At 44.9% G+C, this 20,411-nt stretch overlaps 2 protein-coding genes and 1 long non-coding RNA gene across 11 annotated transcripts in view; 2 read left to right on the forward strand and 1 right to left on the reverse strand.

Moving 5' to 3' along the window:
* Positions 1-3,057: 3,057 nt before the first annotated feature.
* LOC118599916 lies at positions 3,058-3,439 on the reverse strand. Its single transcript, XR_004949454.1, has 2 exons — positions 3,323-3,439; positions 3,058-3,187 (listed from the first exon to the last, which is right to left on the reverse strand). It is a non-coding gene; the product is annotated as an uncharacterized LOC118599916 (long non-coding RNA).
* On the forward strand, positions 3,239-7,066 carry pnpla4 (patatin-like phospholipase domain containing 4). 2 transcript variants are annotated; one of them, XM_024263132.2, is made up of 6 exons: positions 3,239-3,620; positions 3,732-3,826; positions 4,758-4,893; positions 4,973-5,038; positions 5,297-5,494; positions 5,978-6,114. In XM_024263132.2, exons 1-5 carry the CDS (start codon positions 3,402-3,404, stop codon positions 5,474-5,476), a joined length of 696 nt encoding a protein of 231 aa, XP_024118900.1. In that variant the 5' UTR covers positions 3,239-3,401; the 3' UTR covers positions 5,477-5,494; positions 5,978-6,114. The 2 variants fall into 2 exon arrangements, with proteins under 2 accessions (XP_024118900.1, XP_024118899.1); XM_024263131.2 differs by having other exon boundaries at positions 3,252-3,620; positions 5,297-5,449; positions 5,978-7,066.
* Positions 7,067-8,349: 1,283 nt separating this feature from the next.
* Positions 8,350-20,411, forward strand: part of LOC112140212 (NACHT, LRR and PYD domains-containing protein 12) — a 13,652-nt gene continuing 1,590 nt past the window's right edge. The window contains exons 1-11 of one of the 8 annotated variants that reach the window (XM_036216230.1): positions 8,350-8,499; positions 9,808-9,998; positions 10,069-10,173; positions 10,370-10,486; positions 11,986-12,102; positions 14,013-14,068; positions 14,145-15,960; positions 16,158-16,334; positions 16,575-16,751; positions 18,542-18,718; positions 18,789-18,962. In XM_036216230.1, coding sequence (XP_036072123.1) covers positions 9,967-9,998; positions 10,069-10,173; positions 10,370-10,486; positions 11,986-12,102; positions 14,013-14,068; positions 14,145-15,960; positions 16,158-16,334; positions 16,575-16,751; positions 18,542-18,718; positions 18,789-18,962 — 2,948 coding nt within the window. In that variant the 5' untranslated portion in view covers positions 8,350-8,499; positions 9,808-9,966. The remainder of the gene's footprint in view (positions 8,500-9,807; positions 9,999-10,068; positions 10,174-10,369; positions 10,487-11,985; positions 12,103-14,012; positions 14,069-14,144; positions 15,961-16,157; positions 16,335-16,574; positions 16,752-18,541; positions 18,719-18,788; positions 18,963-20,411) is intronic. The other 7 variants (XR_004949450.1, XM_024263113.2, XM_024263114.1 and 4 more) reach the window with 7 other exon arrangements.

A 20,411-nucleotide genomic window follows, 5' to 3' on the forward strand; every position in this document is an offset into this window, starting at 1 on the left:
TAACCCCCCCCCACCCCCTCCACAAAGACGGATCCCGTCACATCTCTGAGGTAAGTGATGGCATTATGGAGACTGACGGGACGTTTCTATTTCAGAGCGCAGATGAATAACAAGCAGCTGCAGAGGAGGAGCTGTAGGCGGAGCTACTGCTCCCCCATGAGGAGGCAGCAGGTACTGCAGAGCTGAGAGGGAGATCCTGCAGCATCTCCTGTTTAGTTGGAGTCACAGCAGTGTTGAGGAGCAGTTTAAAAAAGGATTTTTGATGTTTTTTGTTCTATTTTCTGTCCTCCAAACTGAACTGGCATCAGTCTTTTGAACGCATTTATTCTCTTTACTTTGTTTGGATCTTCTTCATCAGGAGAGTTGGACGACAGGCCCTGCTGGTTCTAGGGATGTTCTAATCCAACGTTCAGACTTCCCCCCAAGGCTGGTTTGAACCATTGGTCATGTGACTCGTCTTTCTATCAGTTCACAGAAAACCCCCCTCAGATACCTGTAACTCCTTCTATCATCGATGGTTCCTAAAGTCGTCTGTAGAGGAGGCCGGTCCTCCACACCGTCCAGCCTCTCTCTCCTCTGAGGACTAAACCCCCCACAGACCTGGACGTCCTTCCCTCCTGGAATTATGACTGAGTACAATGACAGCACCTTTTCACTTCTTCATCTCATCAAAGCTGCATGTCCGACCCCCCACTGGCTCCAGCAGAACACCTCCTGCAGGGAGGAGCTCAGCACTGATCCCACAACACGGGACCGGGAACGATGGAGAGCCCCAAACATGCCCACGCTCTGCATCAGGGGGACCAGCTCTGCCACGGTTCAGTCCAGATCACCTGCTGTGGATGACGTCATGGAGACTTTCCCTCAAAGCAGGACAAGAGTCCAGTAAAGTGATTGTACCACCGCAGACTCTCTGGTTGGGTCCAACGGATACACAAACATGACGGTGATTCAGGGTAGAGGGGATAAAGGTAGGGGTAAGATTTAAGGTTTGGGAAATAAATACTAGGGCATGAAGGTTAGTTTATAAGAGTTAAGGGTAGAAAGGTTACAGTTTAGGATTTAACGAAAGTGATATAAGGGTCAAGGGTACAAGAATTAGGGTTTATGGGTACAAGGGTTAAGGGTAGAGGGATTAAGGGTGCAAATGTCAAGGGAACAATTGGTTTAAGGTTTAAGAGTAGAAGGGTTAAACGGCATGAAGGTACAAGGGTTAAGGATTAAAGGTGTTGAGGTTGGAGTATAAGGATTAGATATTTGGTAAGGCATAAGGGTTCAAAGGTTCAAAGGGTATCAGGGTTAAGGGTTCAGAAAGAAGGTGTTCAGACCCCACCCTCCACCAGAGGGCAGGATCTAGTGCACACTCCACACAATAATACAGGTTGGCACAAAGGGGATGGCAGGTGATGTCTGGATGGGTTTTTGCTGCAGAAAGGTTTTGAAGATGCATCTGAGGAAGGTCCTGGAATGCCCCCTGCTGGACAACGCTGAGAACAGTGTTTTGGTGGCCTGTTTGAAATCCTCTTCCTGTGGAGCAGCTGGGGCTTTGTTTTCCTCTTTAGATATTTAGTTCAGTCTATTCTGAATTGATGATCCAAGTAATCCAGGTCTGCTTGGATTAATTCTGGGGAATAGGAGGAAGGAAGAAAGGCTTTTTCTGTGTAGGGTTGAACCTCCTGTGATATTTTATGAATCATCAGAGCAAAACGTAGACATGTGACGAAGTGGGGTACATGTAAATAGTTGTTGACATGACAAACACTCGTCTACCGTTATATCGTATTTTATATTATGTTCTGTATTTTTTATGCTACTTGCACTGAAATGGTTGCTGCAATTTCATTGTCCTTGTGATAATGACAATAAAGTTCTATCTACTATCTACTATCTACTAACCCAGGAAAAGTGATGTAGTAACTCAGTCGAGTACACGTCCAACACCAGTATTTTCACATTGAAACTTCATATAAAGTTTTCATCGAACTCTCAAACAGACCTGCTGTTGTAGTGAAAGGCTGTCAGCTGTAACGGGCACTTACTGGAAAACATGTAATCTAGTTTGTGACATTAATCTTCTTTTTACAGGTTAGTTCTGCTCTGTAAGACTTCATTCCTGTGTCTGCAGCACCACCGTGTGGCTGCTTCGGTGTACTGCAGCTGAGGAAACAAGGTTGGTGGACTGGAGGAGAAAACCCACCATGAACCAGGAGGACATGCTAACCACACAGTTCAGCTGTGACGGGCCCATGGTCCAGTTCTTTACGGTTCCAGTCTGTAGAACCAAAAGCAACGACATTAAAACGCATCTTTACTCTACAAACAAACGTTTCTCAACCACTGCCCATTCCTCAATTCTACCTTTTTTAGGTGGGCGGAGCAAACATCAGTGATTCAGGTCAATCTACTTAAGACTTTAACTATTTATATATATATATTAGAAGACTTTGTATTATGTAGACTATGTATCACATCAGAAACAAACCCTCTGAAGTGAAAATAACGATGAACACCTGGTTCAGGTAAACTGTCGTCCTCGCTGCTGCATTTTTAGCTAAACTGATTCCAAAGTTCAACCTTTTTAACTAATAAATTAAAACATTGATTCTGATCATACCAGGATATATATTTTAAAGCGTCTTTACTACTTGGTAGCGTAAATATTCTCCGACATTTTTTTTCTTAGCATTCTGTGCCTTATTTTTTTCCAGAGTGGGAGGTCGCTGTTTTTTTGGATCTTTGAGCTTTTTCTTCCTGTTTATTTCTGAGACGTGAGCTGTTCTGTTTGCTGCGCCTTTTTTAAATAACTAAACTTTATATATTTTGTGTCGTTACTACACGATAGTGTAAATACTCTCACACGTGACTGTTTTTTTCTCACTATTCTGAGCCTTTTTTATTTATTTATTTATTTTCCCTGGACAGAGTGGGGTGTCGCTGTTTTCGTGGATCTTTGAGTGTTTCCGCGTCGAGGAGGAGGAGCTTTTTCTTCCTGTTTATTTCTGAGACGTCAGCTGGTCTGTTTGCTGCGTGTTTTTAAATAACTAAACTGTATATTTGTTTTAAAAAAAGATTTTAATCGTATTTTGAAAATCCCAACGGAAGACAGGCTTGCTAACATCCGGTGTTTGGACAGAGCTGGGCTCACTGCGCATGTCTGCAGACGGACGTGGTTTTGTAGGGTAAGAACCTATTCTGCCCTGCGACAGACTGGCGACCTGTCCAGGGTGTACCCCGCCTTCGCCCTTCAGTAGCCGGGACAGGCTCCGGCACCCCGTGACCCCGAAAGGGACAAAGCGGTCAGGAAAGTGGATGGCTGAAGAACCTATTCTTATATACAGTCTATGGTAAGAACGTGCGTGTTTGAGGTGTTTTTGAGGCTGACAGTGACGCGCGTGGCATGAATGTACCACGTGACTGCTCAGAAACGGGTCAGAATCATCATGACCCTCCTCAACCTGTCCTTCGCCGCCTGCGGCTTCATGGGGATGTACCACCTGGGCGCGGCAGGGGCCCTCCTCCGGCACGGGGACAGGCTGCTGGGGTCCCTGCGAGCCTGTGCTGGGGCGTCTGCGGGGGCGCTGGTGGCTGCCGCCATGGTCACCGCCCCTGACAAGCTGGAGGTGAGGGGGCGGGGCTTGTAGAGCCAAAGGAGATGGGAGGAGTCTCTGTGTGGTCTCCCGAGGAACACGGTCCAGGTGAGGGTCCTTCATGACCTCGTCTTCTCCTTCCAGGTCTGTAAAGACTTCACGCTCCGCTTTGCTGAAAGCGTGAGGCGGCGGCGGTTTGGAGCCGTCACGCCGGGATACGACTTCATGCTGGAGCTACGGTAACCGACCGCTCCGCTTCAGTATGACGTGTCACCTGTTGGTTCCAGGTGAGGTCGGCCCTCACCCGGGTCTGACGGCGCCCAACGACGTCCAGGATCAGAACCGGTCCTCATTGGACTCCCTTTAGCCAATCAGAGTCCAGTGTCCACCCAGCTGTTGGCGCCCACAAATGGAAAGGGAAACATTAGAGTTCCTCTAACCCAAAGTTCAATCATTAATGAATAATTCAATTTACAATTTAGAATTCTAAACTTTGTCATTTAAATAAAAGTTTTAATTCAATCTCTTCGATTTAAAGTAGTTTTTTAGTTCCATATTTAAATGCTCTCCATTCATTTTGAAAACAGCTTATGGACTTAATGACTCAATATAATTATCTTTTTACACTTTTCTGTCACAACTTGATTATAAAGTTAATTAAAAATCTTTTCTATTCATTTGATTCATGGAACCATAAAAAAGAACATTTAAAACTCAATAGATTTTGTTTTTAAAAAGATTTTTTAAATAACGGAAGCATATTGCTTAAAAAATGATCTTTGTTCTCATTTTTTAGGGAAACATTTTTAATATTTTTCATTTTAGATTTTTTTTGTTTATTAAAGCAATGTGTTTTTGTTCTTATTTTTGTGTGTTTTGTTTTATTTTTTGTATGTTTTGATATAAATATTTGAGATTTTATTTTATCTTTTTGTAACTTTTGAATAAACCTTTTTCTGTGTTAATAATCATCTTTAGGACTACAGCAGTCGTAGTTCAGGAACATCTAAGACTTGTGTTACTGGAGTCTAGAATGGAATATCCCTTTGAATTATGGGTAAAATCGTCGTCCTCTGTATCAAATCTAACCTGACGTTCGTTTCTGTCATGGACTCCCCCTAGTGGTGGTCTGATGAACTGAAGGTTTCCATCTGTTAAATCTGGGTTCAGGGAGGGCGTGGAGGAGGTTCTGCCCGCTGACGCTCACCGTCTGGCCTCCGACCGTCTGTTCGTGTCCATCACGCACTTCCAGAGCGGCAGGAATCACACCGTGTCCTCGTTCGGCTCCAGAGAGGAGCTCATAAAGGTGACCGCTAACCTCCGCGTCCGCTCCGCCGACTCGGGCAGACGACGCTTTCACGCCGCGTCTTTCTGAACTCCTCAAGGTTCTGCTGGCCAGCAGCTTCGTCCCGGTCTACGCCGGACTCAAACCCGTGGAGTTCAGAGGACAGGTGAGAGAGGAAGCTTTCACACTGGAGAGACGCTAGCTTAGCATGCTAGCAGTGCTACAACAGCTCCTGCTACAACAGAACTATAGAGCTGTCCAGCATGTGTGAGTGAACTCTTCTGTGATTGATGGTGAGAATGTTGGCAGTGATGGTGCACGAGGCTCCGCCCATGACTTTACTCGATCAGGATTGGACGGTTCCTCGTGCTGACACCAGAGCGTGTGCTCCAGCATCTCCTGATCTCTGGTCTGCTGTCTTCAGAGATGGATGGATGGAGGATTCACCGACAGCCTCCCCATCCTGCCCGAGGGACGGACCATCACCGTGTCTCCTTTTGCCGGCCCCCAGGACGTATGCCCCGCCCACAGGGGGCTCCTCGACGTGCAGCTCAGACTCGCCAACATGAACATCATGGTGGGTGGAGCCAAGATCCTGGGGTAACCTGAAGCATGCCGCTCGGTAAAAACACACCGAACGAGGTTCCACAGAGCCTGATATGCTTCAGACTGGACAGAAACCAGCGGATGTGGACTTCTTCTTCTGTGTTTGATGTCTTCTTCTGTGTTTGATGTCTTCTTCTTCTGTGTTTGATGTCTTCTTCTGTGTTTGATGTCTTCTTCTGTGTTTGATGTCTTCTTCTCCCTTTTATATCCTCTTCTTCTTCTGCGTTGGATGTCTTCTTCTGCGTTTGATGTCTTCTTCTTCTCCCTTTTATATCCTCTTCTTCTTCTGTGTTTGATGTCTTCTTCTGCGTTTGATGTCTTCTTCTTCTGCGTTTGAAGTCTTCTTCTTCTCCCTTTTATATCCTCTTCTTCTTCTGCGTTTGATGTCTTCTTCTTCTCCCTTTTATATCCTCTTCTTCTTCTGCGTTTGATGTTTTCTTCTTCTGCGTTTGATGTCTTCTTCTGTGTTTGATGTCTTCTTCTTCTTCTTCTGCTGCAGCTGTCTCTGGAGAATGTGAGACGTCTGATCCGGGCCCTCTTCCCGCCGCCCACCAGCACCATGCACTTCCTGTGGGAGGAGGGATTTGGTGACGCCGTCCGCTTCCTCCAGAGGGAGGGCTTCACTCAGGCCTGAAGGCCCGTTCTCCCTGGAGGTTTCCTGTGTGGGAGGGGTGGGAACCCGACCAGAGAGGTCCTGAGCCGCTCCGACCGGGTCATTTGTCTGGACTGAGGTCTGCAGACGGGACCTTCCTGAAGTTCAGACCCAGAGAAGAACCTGAGGACGCTCTCCGCTCCTGATGCTCGGAGTCAAAGCAGCAGGAAAAGGTCCTGCAGGGGGCGGGGTTTGTTTGAGACGAAGGTCGCTCATGGGGATAAAACATTTACTGGACCTTTGAAGTCTGCAGCTTCTTCAGAGTCCAGACGTCCTGGTTTGACTGAATCCAGGCTGTAGATGGAGCCGCTGAACTCAGCAGCAACAGACGTCTGATCTCTAACAGGTGTATCACGTGATCAGCAGCAATGAGATTTAGTGGGGTTAAATAGTGAAACATCTGTACCACATGTCACCCGCAGCATACCCATAGATAAACATTTTCTCTCTACGGTTCACTGAGCGGTCTGTGACCTTTTCACCTGCAGACGGCCTGTATCCACCTGTAAGGACAGCTGGGACTAAAGCTCTAATTATCTTATTTTTCACTTCAAAACAATAATTATTGTCAAGAAACAAGATTAAGTTTTAGACTTCTGAGCGTCGTTGGTTGATGATTTCTGGTTCTGTTTACTGATGTCAATCTGTTTTTTTATGACTACAGTTATTGTAAATACGCTAACACGACTAGCATGTAGCATGTCAGACTGAGTGTGTGTGAGGTTGGGAGTTATTGTAAATATGCTAACATGGCTAACATGTTTAGCTGGGATTACGCGGCTTCTGTAGGAAATCAGCAGTAACGTTTGCTTAAGCGGTAACAGTTTGTTTTTATGAGTTACTAAGGAGGTATTGTGATTACGCTAACGTGGCTAACGTGTAGCGTGTCACAAACACGTTCTGTGAGCGTAATTAATAAAGTCTTTCTAACTGAGAGTCTCTGACTCTTTTTTTATTAATGTGCCTTAATACAAAAATATATTAAAATGTAGTGTGACAAATACTCTAACGGTCTTAATGACTAAATGACTAAAATGGCGGGAACTTTTAGCCATTTTGGCCATCTTCATATCAAGACATTTTCTTAAGGGTGTAAAATCACGTCAAATAGTTTAGTGTTTCACAAACTCTTGACAGGAACCATGTTCTTCCTCCTGAGATCAGAAACATGTTCAAACATTAACAGTGGTGCATTCTGGGTAGCATCACTGAGAGCTTTTCTCATGGTGGTGTGGACATAATAAGTCTGTGAGAAGAACCAGTACCAGAAGTCACCACAACAGTCTGGAGTTCATCATTCTTCTCTGCAGACTCAAGATTCAGCAAACGGGATCAATGGGGACGAAAACTCAGAACAACCCGGAAACGTGCCGAGAAGGAAACCCAGATACATGAACATTAACCCTGAAACGTGAACATTATTCCTGAAACATGAACATTAACCCTAAAACATGAACATTATTCCTGAAACATGAACATTAACCCTAAAACATGAACATTATTCCTGAAACATGAACATTAACTCTGAAACATAAACATTAACCCTGAAACATGAACATTAACCCTGAAACATGAACATTAACCCTAAAACATGAACATTAACCCTAAAACATGAACATTAACCCTGAAACATGAACATTAACCCTAAAACATGAACATTATTCCTGAAACATGAACATTAACCCTGAAACATGAACATTATTCCTGAAACATGAACATTAACCCTGAAACATGAACATTATTCCTGAAACATGAACATTAACCCTAATATGTGCACATTTAAGCTGAAATCGTAGACATATATAGAGATAGACGAAGCGTCTGTGACATCACCCATAGAGAAAACTGGACCAGTTCCAACCAAATGAAGTCAGTTCAGTCGGCAGTTTTTCAGATCTATTCATTTTGGCTCCAGATGACGAAGCTGTGATTGTTCTGAGACAACGTTTCTATGACAACAGTTCTCACTAATCAGGACTGACCTTGTTGAAAGCCACACCCCTTACAGTGAAAGCAGCTTTCTGAAAGCCTGGGGGGAGGGGATGATGTGTCCAGCTCTAATAGAACGGTCAACAACAGGAATGCAGTCAGGGTCTCTTTAGGACCCAGCAGCTGCTGACCGTTGCAGCAGCAGTCACGTGATTTCTTGTAAATGGAGAGAAAGAGCAGCAGCCAGCATAGACACACACATAGACACACACAGCATAGACACACACATAGACACACCCCGACTCATACACACGGACTCACACAGCATTGACTGTGACACACACACACAGAGGGAGGAGGTCTGCTCTCAAACTCACAGACATCAGAGTCTCTCCAGCAGACAGACGTCGGAGTTTCCTCCGTTTTCTTCTTCTGTGACGGTGAGTCTTTGAGAAAATGTTGTTTCCTGCTGACACGATGAAGCTGTTGTTCCTGATCCGTGAGGGAAGAGCAGCAGACTATCGGATCACTGCATCCTGAGAACATGGCGACTGAACGTTTTCATGTTGGGTCAGAGAAAGTCCGTTCCTTCCTCCAGAAACTCTGTGCTGATGCAGGTTCTCAGCTGCACAAACACACAGTTGTAGTCCTTCTGATGATCTCATCTCCACTGTTCTCCTGTAGTCTCTGCTCCCCCGACTACCGTACTCTCTGGTCTGTAAGTCGCTCTGAGCTGTAAGGATGTATTCAGACTGGAATAGTCCATCGGTTCAGACCAAGTCCACTTTACTTGGTCCAGACCGAGTCCTGAAACTTACATCTGGTCTGTATTCAGACTGGGATCAAGTGTTACAAACCAAAGTAAACAAAACCAGATGACTAAAGATCTGAACGTCTGTATCAACGTCAGCTACAACACTTTTTACTGAGTTAAGACGTGATAAGATATCATCAAACCTAAACGAGATAAAAGCATTAATATCTGGTACTCAGGTAACATCCAGATCTGTCAATGAAAACAGACGATATGAACATTCAAAATGTAAACAATTTGTTGGAGTAACAATAGACAGTACATTGTTATTAAATTCCACCTCAGACTCCTGAAAATAATAAAAATGCCAAAAGTCTGTTAGAAATTAAAAACAAAGGAATTCCTTAATCATTACATAGATTGTACTGCTCCATAGCTCTTCTCTACTTCTTCTGTTATGCTGAAGGACTTCAGGTCGACTCCGACAGACACGCCGGCTGCTCCTCGCAGTAAGAACCGACTTGAAACATCTCAAAACTGAATTTAATGCAAACATAACTGCAGAGAGAGAGAGCTGACAGAGTCATGAAGAACGCACTAAAGCCGATACTTGAGCTAACTGAAGGACTCAGTGAGGTTCAGCGAGACAACAGGATTGGTAACCAAGGAACAAGAAGACGACTTGGATGATAATTATGTTCTCATGGTGATACCAGTAACAAAAAGAGAATTCAAGCATCGTAGGGGTGGGGTTCTTTACAGAGTTATATACTATGTGATGTTGTCATGAACTGTATATATAAGTGCTAATTTATATGTTTATGATTATATGTGCCAGATAAACTTTAATAAAAATAAAATAATATGTTTAAATAAAGTTTGGCTTAAATAGAGACACGGAACAGCAAACCTGTCCAACCCAAGAAGCTTTCAGCTGTTTGCTCGGCTGCTGGATGGAGCGAGAACAAATGTAACTTTGCTCTTCTGTCTGCAGGAACTGCAGCTCCAAATGACCTTCATGATCAGAGAGACCCAGGTCAAATATTGGGCGTTTTATGGACACGGATATAACGGGGCATTCTGGGACCAAATATAAATCCTAAAGGATCGACGATGACCTTTCACCCAGCTGAGAGGTCAAAGCAGTTTCAAGATGAACTCCAGAAGAAAAGAAAAAGCTCAGAGGTGAGATGAACATCTCCAGCTGTCCATGACTCAGCTCAGCACTCACACCAGCAACCCTCATTCTTCACAGGAACCAACCTGGATCTGGATCTGGATCCAGCTGGGGGTCCAAAATGAGTAATGCATCAAAGGATTCACCTCCAGTCTTCAAAGTCATCCGTTCAGGAGAGAAACAGTAAGTGTTTGTCTGATTCATGCTATGATTCAACTGAAAGAACTCCCTGCAGTGTCACACAGTTGTCATAAGAGGGCGCTATAACAAACAGTGTGTCACTGCAGATCAGTCTGTTCATGATCAACATGGAAGATAATCTGATGAACCTCAGAGCAGAAGAAATATGTTTTTATGAAAGCAAATGATTTTCCAACAGGATCCAAAAGAGATCTGGATCTGGATCCAGTTGTGTATCCTTCAAGAGTGACGCATCAAAGGATTGGGTTCCTGACTTTAGAGCCAGACATCCTGACATCCGGTCAGGAGTGAAATGGTAAGTGTTTGTTAGATTCATGTGATTAAACTGAAATAACTCCCTGTAGTTTCACGTAGTTGTCAGTAGGGGGCGTTTACACAGCCTCTCTCACTGCAGATTAGTCTGTTATGATCATAGACTGTAAAAATTAATGGACAAAGCGAGCACTGAGGTCCCCCATTGGAAATGCATTACTTCCTCTCCTCGCGAAAGTAGGCCGCCGCTTTCACCGTCAATTCCTGAAATGGATACCGCCATTTGCAAACAATCTCCAGCGATTGGTCTGAGTCATAGCTGAGTCATCGAATCTACAGGAAGTACTGTCGCCAATCAGGAGTGAGATTATTGCAACCGTCTGCCTCTTTCCACGCCTTTACCATGGGACCGCGGATGTAAACGCTGGCTTGAGACGACCGTGAAGCTGGCTTCCGAATTTTCCGAACAGGACCTGTTTTTAGGTGGTCTGAGTTCGAAAAATACAGTGGAACGCTCTCGCTGTGAATCGGAAGCCAACTTCATCGTCGTCGCCTCGAGAGAATTGTACAAGTCATTGTTGAAGCCTTTGAGGGAGAACCATTCCAACATTTGATTCTGTCAGCGGTCCTTTTGGATTTACTTACATTTATTCCTTTTTGTCGAGATAAAAGGAGCATTTGGGTGACGCCGTGCCCGAACTGCGCGCGGCCCCCTCGCGCGAGCCGCAGCGTTACTTCACATGCAGGTTTACAGTCTGATCAGATGCACGTGAGAAGCGCGTTCAGCGGTATTTAAAATAAATAACCATCCTAACAAGTGAACAGCTGGATCTTTTTTCTGTTTGAAAATACGAGTGAAAAGTGAAAAATGAACATTAAACAAAGAAAAAAGTCCAAAGCACATAACCTCAGAGTGAAATCTATTTCTACAGAGTAAATCCTCATCTAAAAATGTGGAGAGCATGGGTCTCTTGTTGTTTTAAACTGCTGCATCGGTACATTCCATTGAGGAAAACAACAGTAGGACAATGATTGGTACATTGTTGAATTGTAAAGTAGGTGTTAAAGGTCTTTTGACGGAGCCATTGATGAAGTCTGCTCCCATTGGCTACCCGTCACCTGTCACTCAAACCCCCCAGACGGTCGACGTCAGACCCACAAACGCTTATTGAGCCATCTGATTGGTCAATTTATAACTCTAATAACTTGTGATAATGGAAAAAAATCTTTGAAAAAAAATTAGGATTAGAAAAAAGAAGTTAAGCAGAAAGCAGCAGAGGAAGAATGATTATTCTGACATATAAAATGACTGAGAAATAACTGTCTGTTTCTCAATGTAAGTCAATGGGACTTTGGCCTTTTTGCAACCCAGTGGTACTTCCTATATGGAACACGGAAGTAGGGGGGCTTGCTTCGTCCAGTTATTTTATATACAGTCTATGGTTATGATCTGAGTTCAATAGTTCAACATGGAAGATAATCTAAAGAACTTCAGAACAGAAAAAAAAGATGTTTTTATGAAAGCAAATGCTTTTCCAACAGGATCCAAACGAGACCTGGATCTGGATCCAGTTGTGTATCCTTCAAGAGTGACGCATCAAAGGATTGGGTTCCTGACTTCAGAGCCAGACATCCTGACATCCGGTCAGGAGTGAAACAGTAAGTGTTTGTCAGAGTTAAAGGAGCCTGGATAAGAATTCAGATGATCAATCATTTACTACTGGGAATGACTGGCTGATCCCCCAAAATCCCACATCTGGGAGAGCTTTGAACAGATACCAAAGGAAGCTGGTGACATTCAGCCCAAGTGGACCATGTTCTGCTGCTGTTCAGATCTGTGGTTGAAAGCTCTGGTTCCTGGTGGCAATCCCTGAACCCAGAGGTGGACACCAGAAGGAAGGAATGCCGACAAGCTGAAGGAGTCCTACCAAGTCTGGCTGGCTTTGAGGATTTCCTCAACCTTGCTGACAAGCCTCTTCTTGAGGAAGCAGAGATTGAAGACTTAGGTGTGGAGCTTTCCATCACTGGAGCTCTGAAGTCAGGGAGGTAGTCTGTGGCAAGGCTCCGGGGTAGGATGAGGTTCACCCGAGTACCTCAAGTCTCTGGATGCTGAGGGAGTGACTTGGTTGACACGTCTCTGCAGCATTGCGTGGCAGACAGGAACCGTACCACTGGACTGGCAGACTGTGGTGGTGGATCCCCTTTTCAGGAGTACTTAGGAGAGTTCGGCCGATCGTCGAACCTCAGATCCAGAAACAACAGTGAGGTTTCTCGCCTGGTTACAAAACAGTGGACGAGCTCTACAACCTCTTTAGGGAGCTCAAGGGTTTGTGGGAGTTCATTCATCCAGTCCATGTGTGTTAAAGCTAAAAAATGAATAAATATATCAAAAATCAGAAGTAATAGAGATCCTAAAAATCACATAATTCACCATCCACATACATACAATTTACGTAAGTGCTATTGAAAGTTAAGCAGAGTGACTGCATTGGGGATAAAGGATTCTTTGTGAATGTTTGTCCTGGCCAACGGTGTTCTGTATCTCCTGCCTGATGACAGCATGGAGAAAGAGTGATGGAGAGGGTGGGTAGTGTCCTCAGTGGTGGAGGTGGCTTTCCTCATCACTGCTCACCTGTACAGGTCACTGAGAGGAGATTGAGCTGTTTGAGTGATTTTGGAGGCCTGATTGATTATTTTAGACAGAGTGTTTTTTTGTTTAAGGGTGAGAAAGTTGAACCAGGAAGCGATGTTGAATGTGAGGATGGACTCCACCAGTGAAATGTACACCATTGATAAAATGTCCTTATTGATGTTAAAAAATCTTAATTTCCTCAGAAGGTGGAGGCGTTGCTGTGCTTTTTTAAAAATAGCATCCACATTCAGGGAGATGGTGTTTGAAAGACAAGCTACAGTCCATTATTGTCCCCAGGTATTTAAAAGAGTCTACCTGCTCCACCTGCTGGCCCTGGATCATGAGGGGTTGGAGAAGATCCTCTGGGCTGTTCTGCCTTCTGCCTCTGCAGCACAGCTCCTTTGTTTTGGAGATGTTCAGCTCCAGGGAGTTCTGCGTGAACATGCAGACCAGAGTGTTGACCTGCTGTTGGTATTTTTCCAGGGCATGGGAGTCTGTCACGTGTGCTACAAGGGCCATATCATCTGCATACTTCAGGAGGGTCAGGCCTTCTGTGTCACAGGAGATAAAAGAATTGGAGACAATACACAGCCCTGGGGAAGTCCCGTTTTTAAAATCACTTGGCTGGACCTAACATTGTTCATCACCACATTCTGAGGCCTGTCAGATAAAAACTCTCTGATCCATAAAATCAGTGTTTGATGAACCTGCAGTGAAGAAAGATGTTCCAGTAGTGTATTATTGTTTACAGTGTTAAAAGCAGATGAGAAGTCCATGAATAAAATCCTTGTGTCCTGTTGTTTTGTGACTCTGTCCAGGAGTGTGAGGCTGGTGAACAAAGCAGAGTTAAGCTCTCTGGACATCAGAAATGATCTCAAGTCTGACATATTTTCTGTTTGGATCCAAATGAGATCTTCTTCAATCTGTTTCTCCTTAGTGTCCTTGGAGAGAAGAAGAGGAGCGGACCCCAGTCTGCAGAAAGACCCAGAGCTGGTGAGTCAGAGCCTGATCATCTGCTGATGGATTCTTCTGGAAACATCTGCTGGGGTTGTGTTGAACACTCATGAAGGAGCTTTCTTCTCTGCTCTTTCAGCAGATGTTGGTCTGCAGGAGATTTTTGGAGAACATCAGATCAGTCTGAGGAGCAGAAGTGAACATGTGTCTGAAGGAACTGAAGAAGCAGGAAGAGAAACGCTCCTCAACGAGGTCTACACTGAGCTCTACATCACAGAGGACCTGAGACCAGAGACTAACACCCAACATGAGGTGATGCAGCTGGAGACAACCACCAAGACCAACAAGCTCCATGACACTGCAATCAAGAACCCAGACATCTTCAAAGTCTTCCCTGACCAACACAGATCCATCAGAGTGGTTCTGACCAGCGGAGTTGCTGGAGCTGGAAAAAGCTTCTCAGTGCAGAAGTTCACTCTGGACTGGGCCGAGGGCTTGGAGAACCAAGACATCAGTGCTGTGGTTCCTCTTTCCTTCAGGGAGATGAACTTGATCAGAGATGAGCAGCACAGTCTTCTCACTCTGATCCAGCTTTTCCATCCAACACTCCAGAAGATCCCAGCAGAACAGCTGTCTGTCTGCAAACTTCTGTTCATCTTTGATGGTCTGGATGAAAGCAGACTTTCTCTGGACTTCAACAACAGTCAGGTGGTGTCTGATGTCACCCAGAAGTCCTCAGTCAACGTGCTGCTCACTAACCTCATCCAGGGACGTCTGCTTCCCTCAGCTCTGGTCTGGATCACTTCCAGACCTGCAGCAGCCAATCAGATCCCTCCTTCATGTGTGGACAGACTGACAGAAGTACGAGGCTTCAATGATGCTCAGAAGGAGGAGTACTTCAGGAGGAGATTCCCAGATGAAGAGCTGTCCAGCAGAATCATCTCCCACATCAAGGGCTCCATGTCCCTCTACATCATGTGTGAAGTTCCAGTCTTCTGCTGGATCACTGCTGTGGTTCTGGAGAACATGCTGACCACAGAGCAGAGAGGAGAGCTGCCCACCACCCTGACTGACATGTACTCACACTTCCTGATGGTCCAGACAAAGAGGAAGAAGAACAAGTACCAGCAGGAACATCAGACAAGTCCACAAGAGCTGACAGAGACTGACAGGGAAGTTCTTCTGAAGCTGGGGAGGCTGGCATTTAAACATCTGGAGAAAGGAAACATCATGTTCTACCAAGAAGACCTGCAGCAGTGTGGTCTGGATGTCACAGAGGCCTCAGTGTACTCTGGAGTTTGTACTGAGATCTTCAGAAGAGAGTGTGAGATCTTCCAGAAACCGGTCTACAGCTTTGTTCATCTGAGCGTTCAGGAGTTTCTGGCTGCAGTCTACGTGTTCCACTGTTACTCCAACAGGAAGGTAGAGGTCATTGAGGACTTCCTGAAGAACAACGTGGAGAACCCATCCCTGGATGAGTTTCTGAGTAGAGTCATGGAGAAATCCCTGCAGAGTCAAACTGGACACCTGGACCTGCTTGTTCGCTTCCTTCATGGTCTCTCTGTGGAGTCCAACCAGAGACTCTTAGGAGGTCTGCTGGGTCAAACAGAGAAGAATCCAGAAACCATCCAGAGAGCCATCAACAACCTGAAGGAGATCAGCAGTGAAGGAGTCTCTCCTGACAGAAGCATCAACATCTATCACTGTCTGATGGAGATGAAGGATCTCTCAGTTCATCAGGAGATCCAAGAGTTCCTGAAGTCAGAGAAAAAATCAGAGAAGAAACTCTCAGAGATCCACTGCTCAGCTCTGGCCTACACTCTGCAGATGTCAGAGGAGATTCTGGATCAGCTGGACCTGGACCAGTACAACACATCAGATGAGGGTAAACGGAGACTGATCCCAGCTGTGAGGAACTGCAGAAAGTTCAGGTGAGTCCAGAAGTGATTGTGATGATAAATCAGATCAGTGTTCAGATCTTCAGAGAGATGAAGGTCTGAGAGAGACTGATGAGGAGGACTGTTTCATGATGAAGATGAAGCTCTGATGAAGAGACAAATGTCCAACTGGAACTTCATCACAGCCTCAATTCATCATCACCTGTTTCTGTCTTTCTGTCTCTTCACAGAATTCCATCACCATGTGGACTCTCAGAGACTGACTATGAAATTGTGGCCTCAGCTCTGAAGTCCAACCCGTCCCACCTGACAGAACTGGTCCTGAGCTATAATAAGATCCAGGATTCATCCCTGAAGGTTCTGTGTTCTGGACTGGAGAGTCCAAACTGCAGACTGCAGACTCTGAGGTCAGAACATTGAAGCTGCTGGTTGGTTCATTTCTACATTTGTAGTTCTTCACTGAAGCTGAAAGGTTTGGATTCAAAGAGTTTCTGGATTTTCCAGAACTTGAACAACTTTTATTCTTTGAAGAGTCTTTAGTCTGACTGTTATGGACAGATTCAAATAGACACAATAAGCTGCACATTTAACAACTGAACACACCTGGTCTACTTCACAAGTTCACACACTTTTCTGTCTGTTTTCAGGTTAAGGAACTGCAGTTTGTCAGAGATCAGCAGTGAAGCTTTGGTCACAGCTCTGAAGTCCAACCCATCCAATCTGACAGAACTGGACCTGAGCTGCAACATAAATTTTCAGGATTCAGGAGTTCTTCATCTGTGTGGATTTCTGGAGAGTCTAGACTGCAGACTGCAGACTCTGAGGTCAGTCAATGAACTGAACTCCCTGAAGTAAGTAAGTTGGATGGATGGATTGATTCTACTAGGGAAAACTGGTGATGTTAGGGCCACATATACAAAGACATGTTGCTGTTCACATGGAACCCTTCTCCACTTCGGCCTTCAAAGTTCTCATTTGAATAAAACAGCTTGGGAGGGAGACAGCAGCTGTGCCATTCAGATGGCGCTAATCGCCCAGGAAGAAAGAGGGAGAGTAGAATATGATATCAAAAATAAAGGATCTTTGATCTGTGTTGCAGTGGAAAAGCATAGATTGAAGTCCAAGCAAAAATACATCAATATTTACGCAACATTGATCCACAAATACTAAGTTCCACACAAATTGACCCCCTGTGATGAGGAGGCTGGGACATTTGAACCCATATGCATAAGGTTTAATGAAGATGTAGAGCAGGTAAAACATAAACCAGGGCGGGGTCAGGAAACAGGCCAGGGTCAGAGCAAGGAGGAAGGCAGGATAAACAGGCAGAGGTCAAACACAGAGAGACAACAGAGACTAACCGCTTGGACTGAATGCACAAGAGTAACAAATCAAGACTTCTCATGGACCAGAGTGGAGAGCAGGGTAAAATACAGTTTAGTGATTAACTTGAATGGGAAACAGCTGGTGAAGGCAGGAGTGGCAGGCAGATGCACTATGGGACATTGAGTGAGGAAGGGACCAGATGCAGTCAGTACTCTGGTGAGGGCTCCCTCTGGTGGTCGGAGGAGGTCATGACTGGTTGAGCCCCGACACCCCCACACGTCCGGCCTTGCAGTAGCAATGCGTCATCGCACATCGTTTAAAAGCCAGTCAGAGGGAGCCTAGTAAAAGAGTAACCAAGGCATTGAAATCTACAGAAAGGGTCGTGGAGACAAGGAATGTATGTTTCCAAGGCAACGTCTCTGCTTATCACAGTTTTGGCAGATTTGTTTCGGTTTGGGCGTGCGCCCTTGGCCTGGGAACATTCAATTAGAAACGATTGTTTAGGCACAGGCAGACACAGCTTTCTGCCTGCCCGCTGAACGTCCAGGTACTGCTTGTGGTGGAATAGTCTAATCCTGGTGAATTTTCATGGTTTCTCCCAAGTCAAACTGTAGCTCACTTCAAGCTGGTTTCCATATTCCTAAGAGGGACTTTGATACAATTCATGCATGTAAACAGGATATGTTCTCCAATCCGTTCAGTTTGAGTCTGTACGACTCTTAGTTTTCCACTGCAAAGCACTCTCCGTCCGCCTTTTGCTGTAAGCTGCTTCGGCAGGTTCCGATATATCCAGACTCCACCACCTCCAATCAGCAGATAGCAGGAGATCATTAATATAATGACGTTGAGTTGCGACAGGCAGAAAATGTTCCACTTGCCCCATGGGTCATTGACATATACAACTCCAAAGTACCACCTGGGCAAGTATGTCACGATGCCAACCCAAGGGACGGACAGCTTAGCCTTAGATCAGTGCAGCTGTCTGAGGAATTTCCTTCACCTCATGTCCTTTTCTAACAAAGTGAAAGAAAAGGAGAAAAGGACACAGGCATGAATGTCAGACCACTGAAGCTTCATGTTGGAGTCAGAAGGAAGTCATTTCTGACAGTGGACTTGTGTTCAGAAGAGTCCACCTCAGTCGGTACTTACAGCCGGACCATCAGAACTCTGCAGTCTGACTGTTATCAGACACATTCATACACAGAGATTTTGAGCTGCACATTCAGTACCTGAACACACCTGATGGACTTCATACTGCTCCTGAACACACTTTGCTGTCTGATTTCAGGTTGGAGAACTGCAGTTTGTCAGATATCAGCTGTGTAGGTCTGGTCTCATCTCTGAAGAAAAACCCGTCCAATCTGACAGAACTGGACCTGAGCGCAAACAGAGACCTGCAGGATTCAGGAGTTGTTCATCTTTGTGGTTTTCTGGAGAGTCCAGACTGCAGACTGCAGACTCTGAGGTCAGATGTTGTCCAACTGTGACCATCTAAATCTTCCATCATGCTGTGAAACTCTTTCTTCTGGATTCAGGTTGTGGGACTGCAGTTTGTCAAAGATCAGCTGTGATGCTCTGGCTGCAGCTCTGAAGTCCAACCCGTCCCACCTGACAGAACTGGATCTGAGGTTGAACAACCTTCAGTCTTCAGATGTTCATCAGCTCCAGGATCTGGTGGAGAGTTCAGACTCCAAACTGCAGACTCTGAGGTCAGTAGAGGGTTGGAGTCAGTCCAGCTGCTTCCAGATGTTTGGTCCTAAAGTTAGTCAGAGTTTCCTGTGAAGCTGCAGCTTCTCAGTGAAGCTCTGAGGAGAATGATGACAGGCTTCAGGACAACAGTCAGCCAATCAGAGCAGCAGAAGCTCCAACAGGTGAAGATGACAGGAAGCTGCTGCTCTGAACAGGACTGAAGCTCCTGCTGCTCTTTCTGCTGCTGTGCTGCATCACTGACTGACACACCAGGATCAGATACAGCAGGAGTGCCCAAACTACGGTCCGCGGGCCAGATCCGGCCCGCCTCCGGATTTGGATCGCCCCCAAACACTATCAGAGACCCATTATTATTTTTTTTGTCAATCTGGCCACATGATCGTGACCCTCATAGAATGTGACTTTTTATTCCACCCTACCGTACCGCTCTCTGAATCCTCCCAAATCCCCCTCAAATAGAACAGAATACAGTCTTCTCTTTCCACATTACAGGTCACCTGGTCTCAGTGTGATCATGCTGCTGCTTTTTTTTTTTTTAAACAGCGCACCCTGTTCTCCATCCTGATTGGCTGGAGACCTTGTCAATCAATCTTCTCCTCGCCTGTGCAGAAATGCGCAGCTCCTGGAACCTACATAAATCTGTGATCACAATCAGATCTTAGTTTTCATTGTATAATCCTGGATTTAAAAATATCCATGTTTGTCTGTGAAAAGGGGAGAAAGTGTGTAGTGAGGAGTTTAACATCTGTAATTTTAATCTGCGGGTTTCATCTTCTTGTAACACCACTCCCCCAATAACTGAGGGAAAAAAGAGTTTCTCTTTCTGTTTGTTTCCCCACTGCTAATTTGTCTTCATCAAATTGTGTCCCGAATCCTCTTTTTTATTTTTATTTTCTTCAGGTCACAGATGTCAGATCAATACCGTGTTACTGCGCAGAGATCATAATAGCACAGAGCCGTGCGCTGAGCGCGTGCGTGCACGTGTGTGCAAACCTCGTTACTGTTTGTGCACGAGAGGGAGAGTCAGAGCAGAGCGAGTGTAACGACAAATGACATCAACACAAAAACTTTAGGAAATGAGTGACTCTAAAAAAAGTCACTTATTGTTATTGATAATAAGAAGACAGAATTTAGAACAGAATTTCAAACAGAACCGTCTCCAGAACCGACCCGTGTAAACATGAGAAGAACTTTCTCCAGAACAGATCAGACACTGACAGAAGAAACCAAACGAGCTTCACAAAGATGAGATATTTGGTATTTCTAATTGCCAACCTTCTTCTTCTTATTTTTTTTCCTTTTCATTTGCACATTATAGTTCATATTTTGGGTTGTATTTGTTTTTTGTTTTGTATCTTGTACATTTTATCTGGGAGGAAAATAAACATAATTTAACATAATAACAACATATTTTACTCTTACAAATATAAAAATGTTTTTTTTACATC

The sequence above is a fragment of the Oryzias melastigma genome, linkage group LG2 (genome assembly GCF_002922805.2).
Source record: "Oryzias melastigma strain HK-1 linkage group LG2, ASM292280v2, whole genome shotgun sequence".
Classification (NCBI taxonomy): Eukaryota; Metazoa; Chordata; class Actinopteri; order Beloniformes; family Adrianichthyidae; genus Oryzias; species Oryzias melastigma.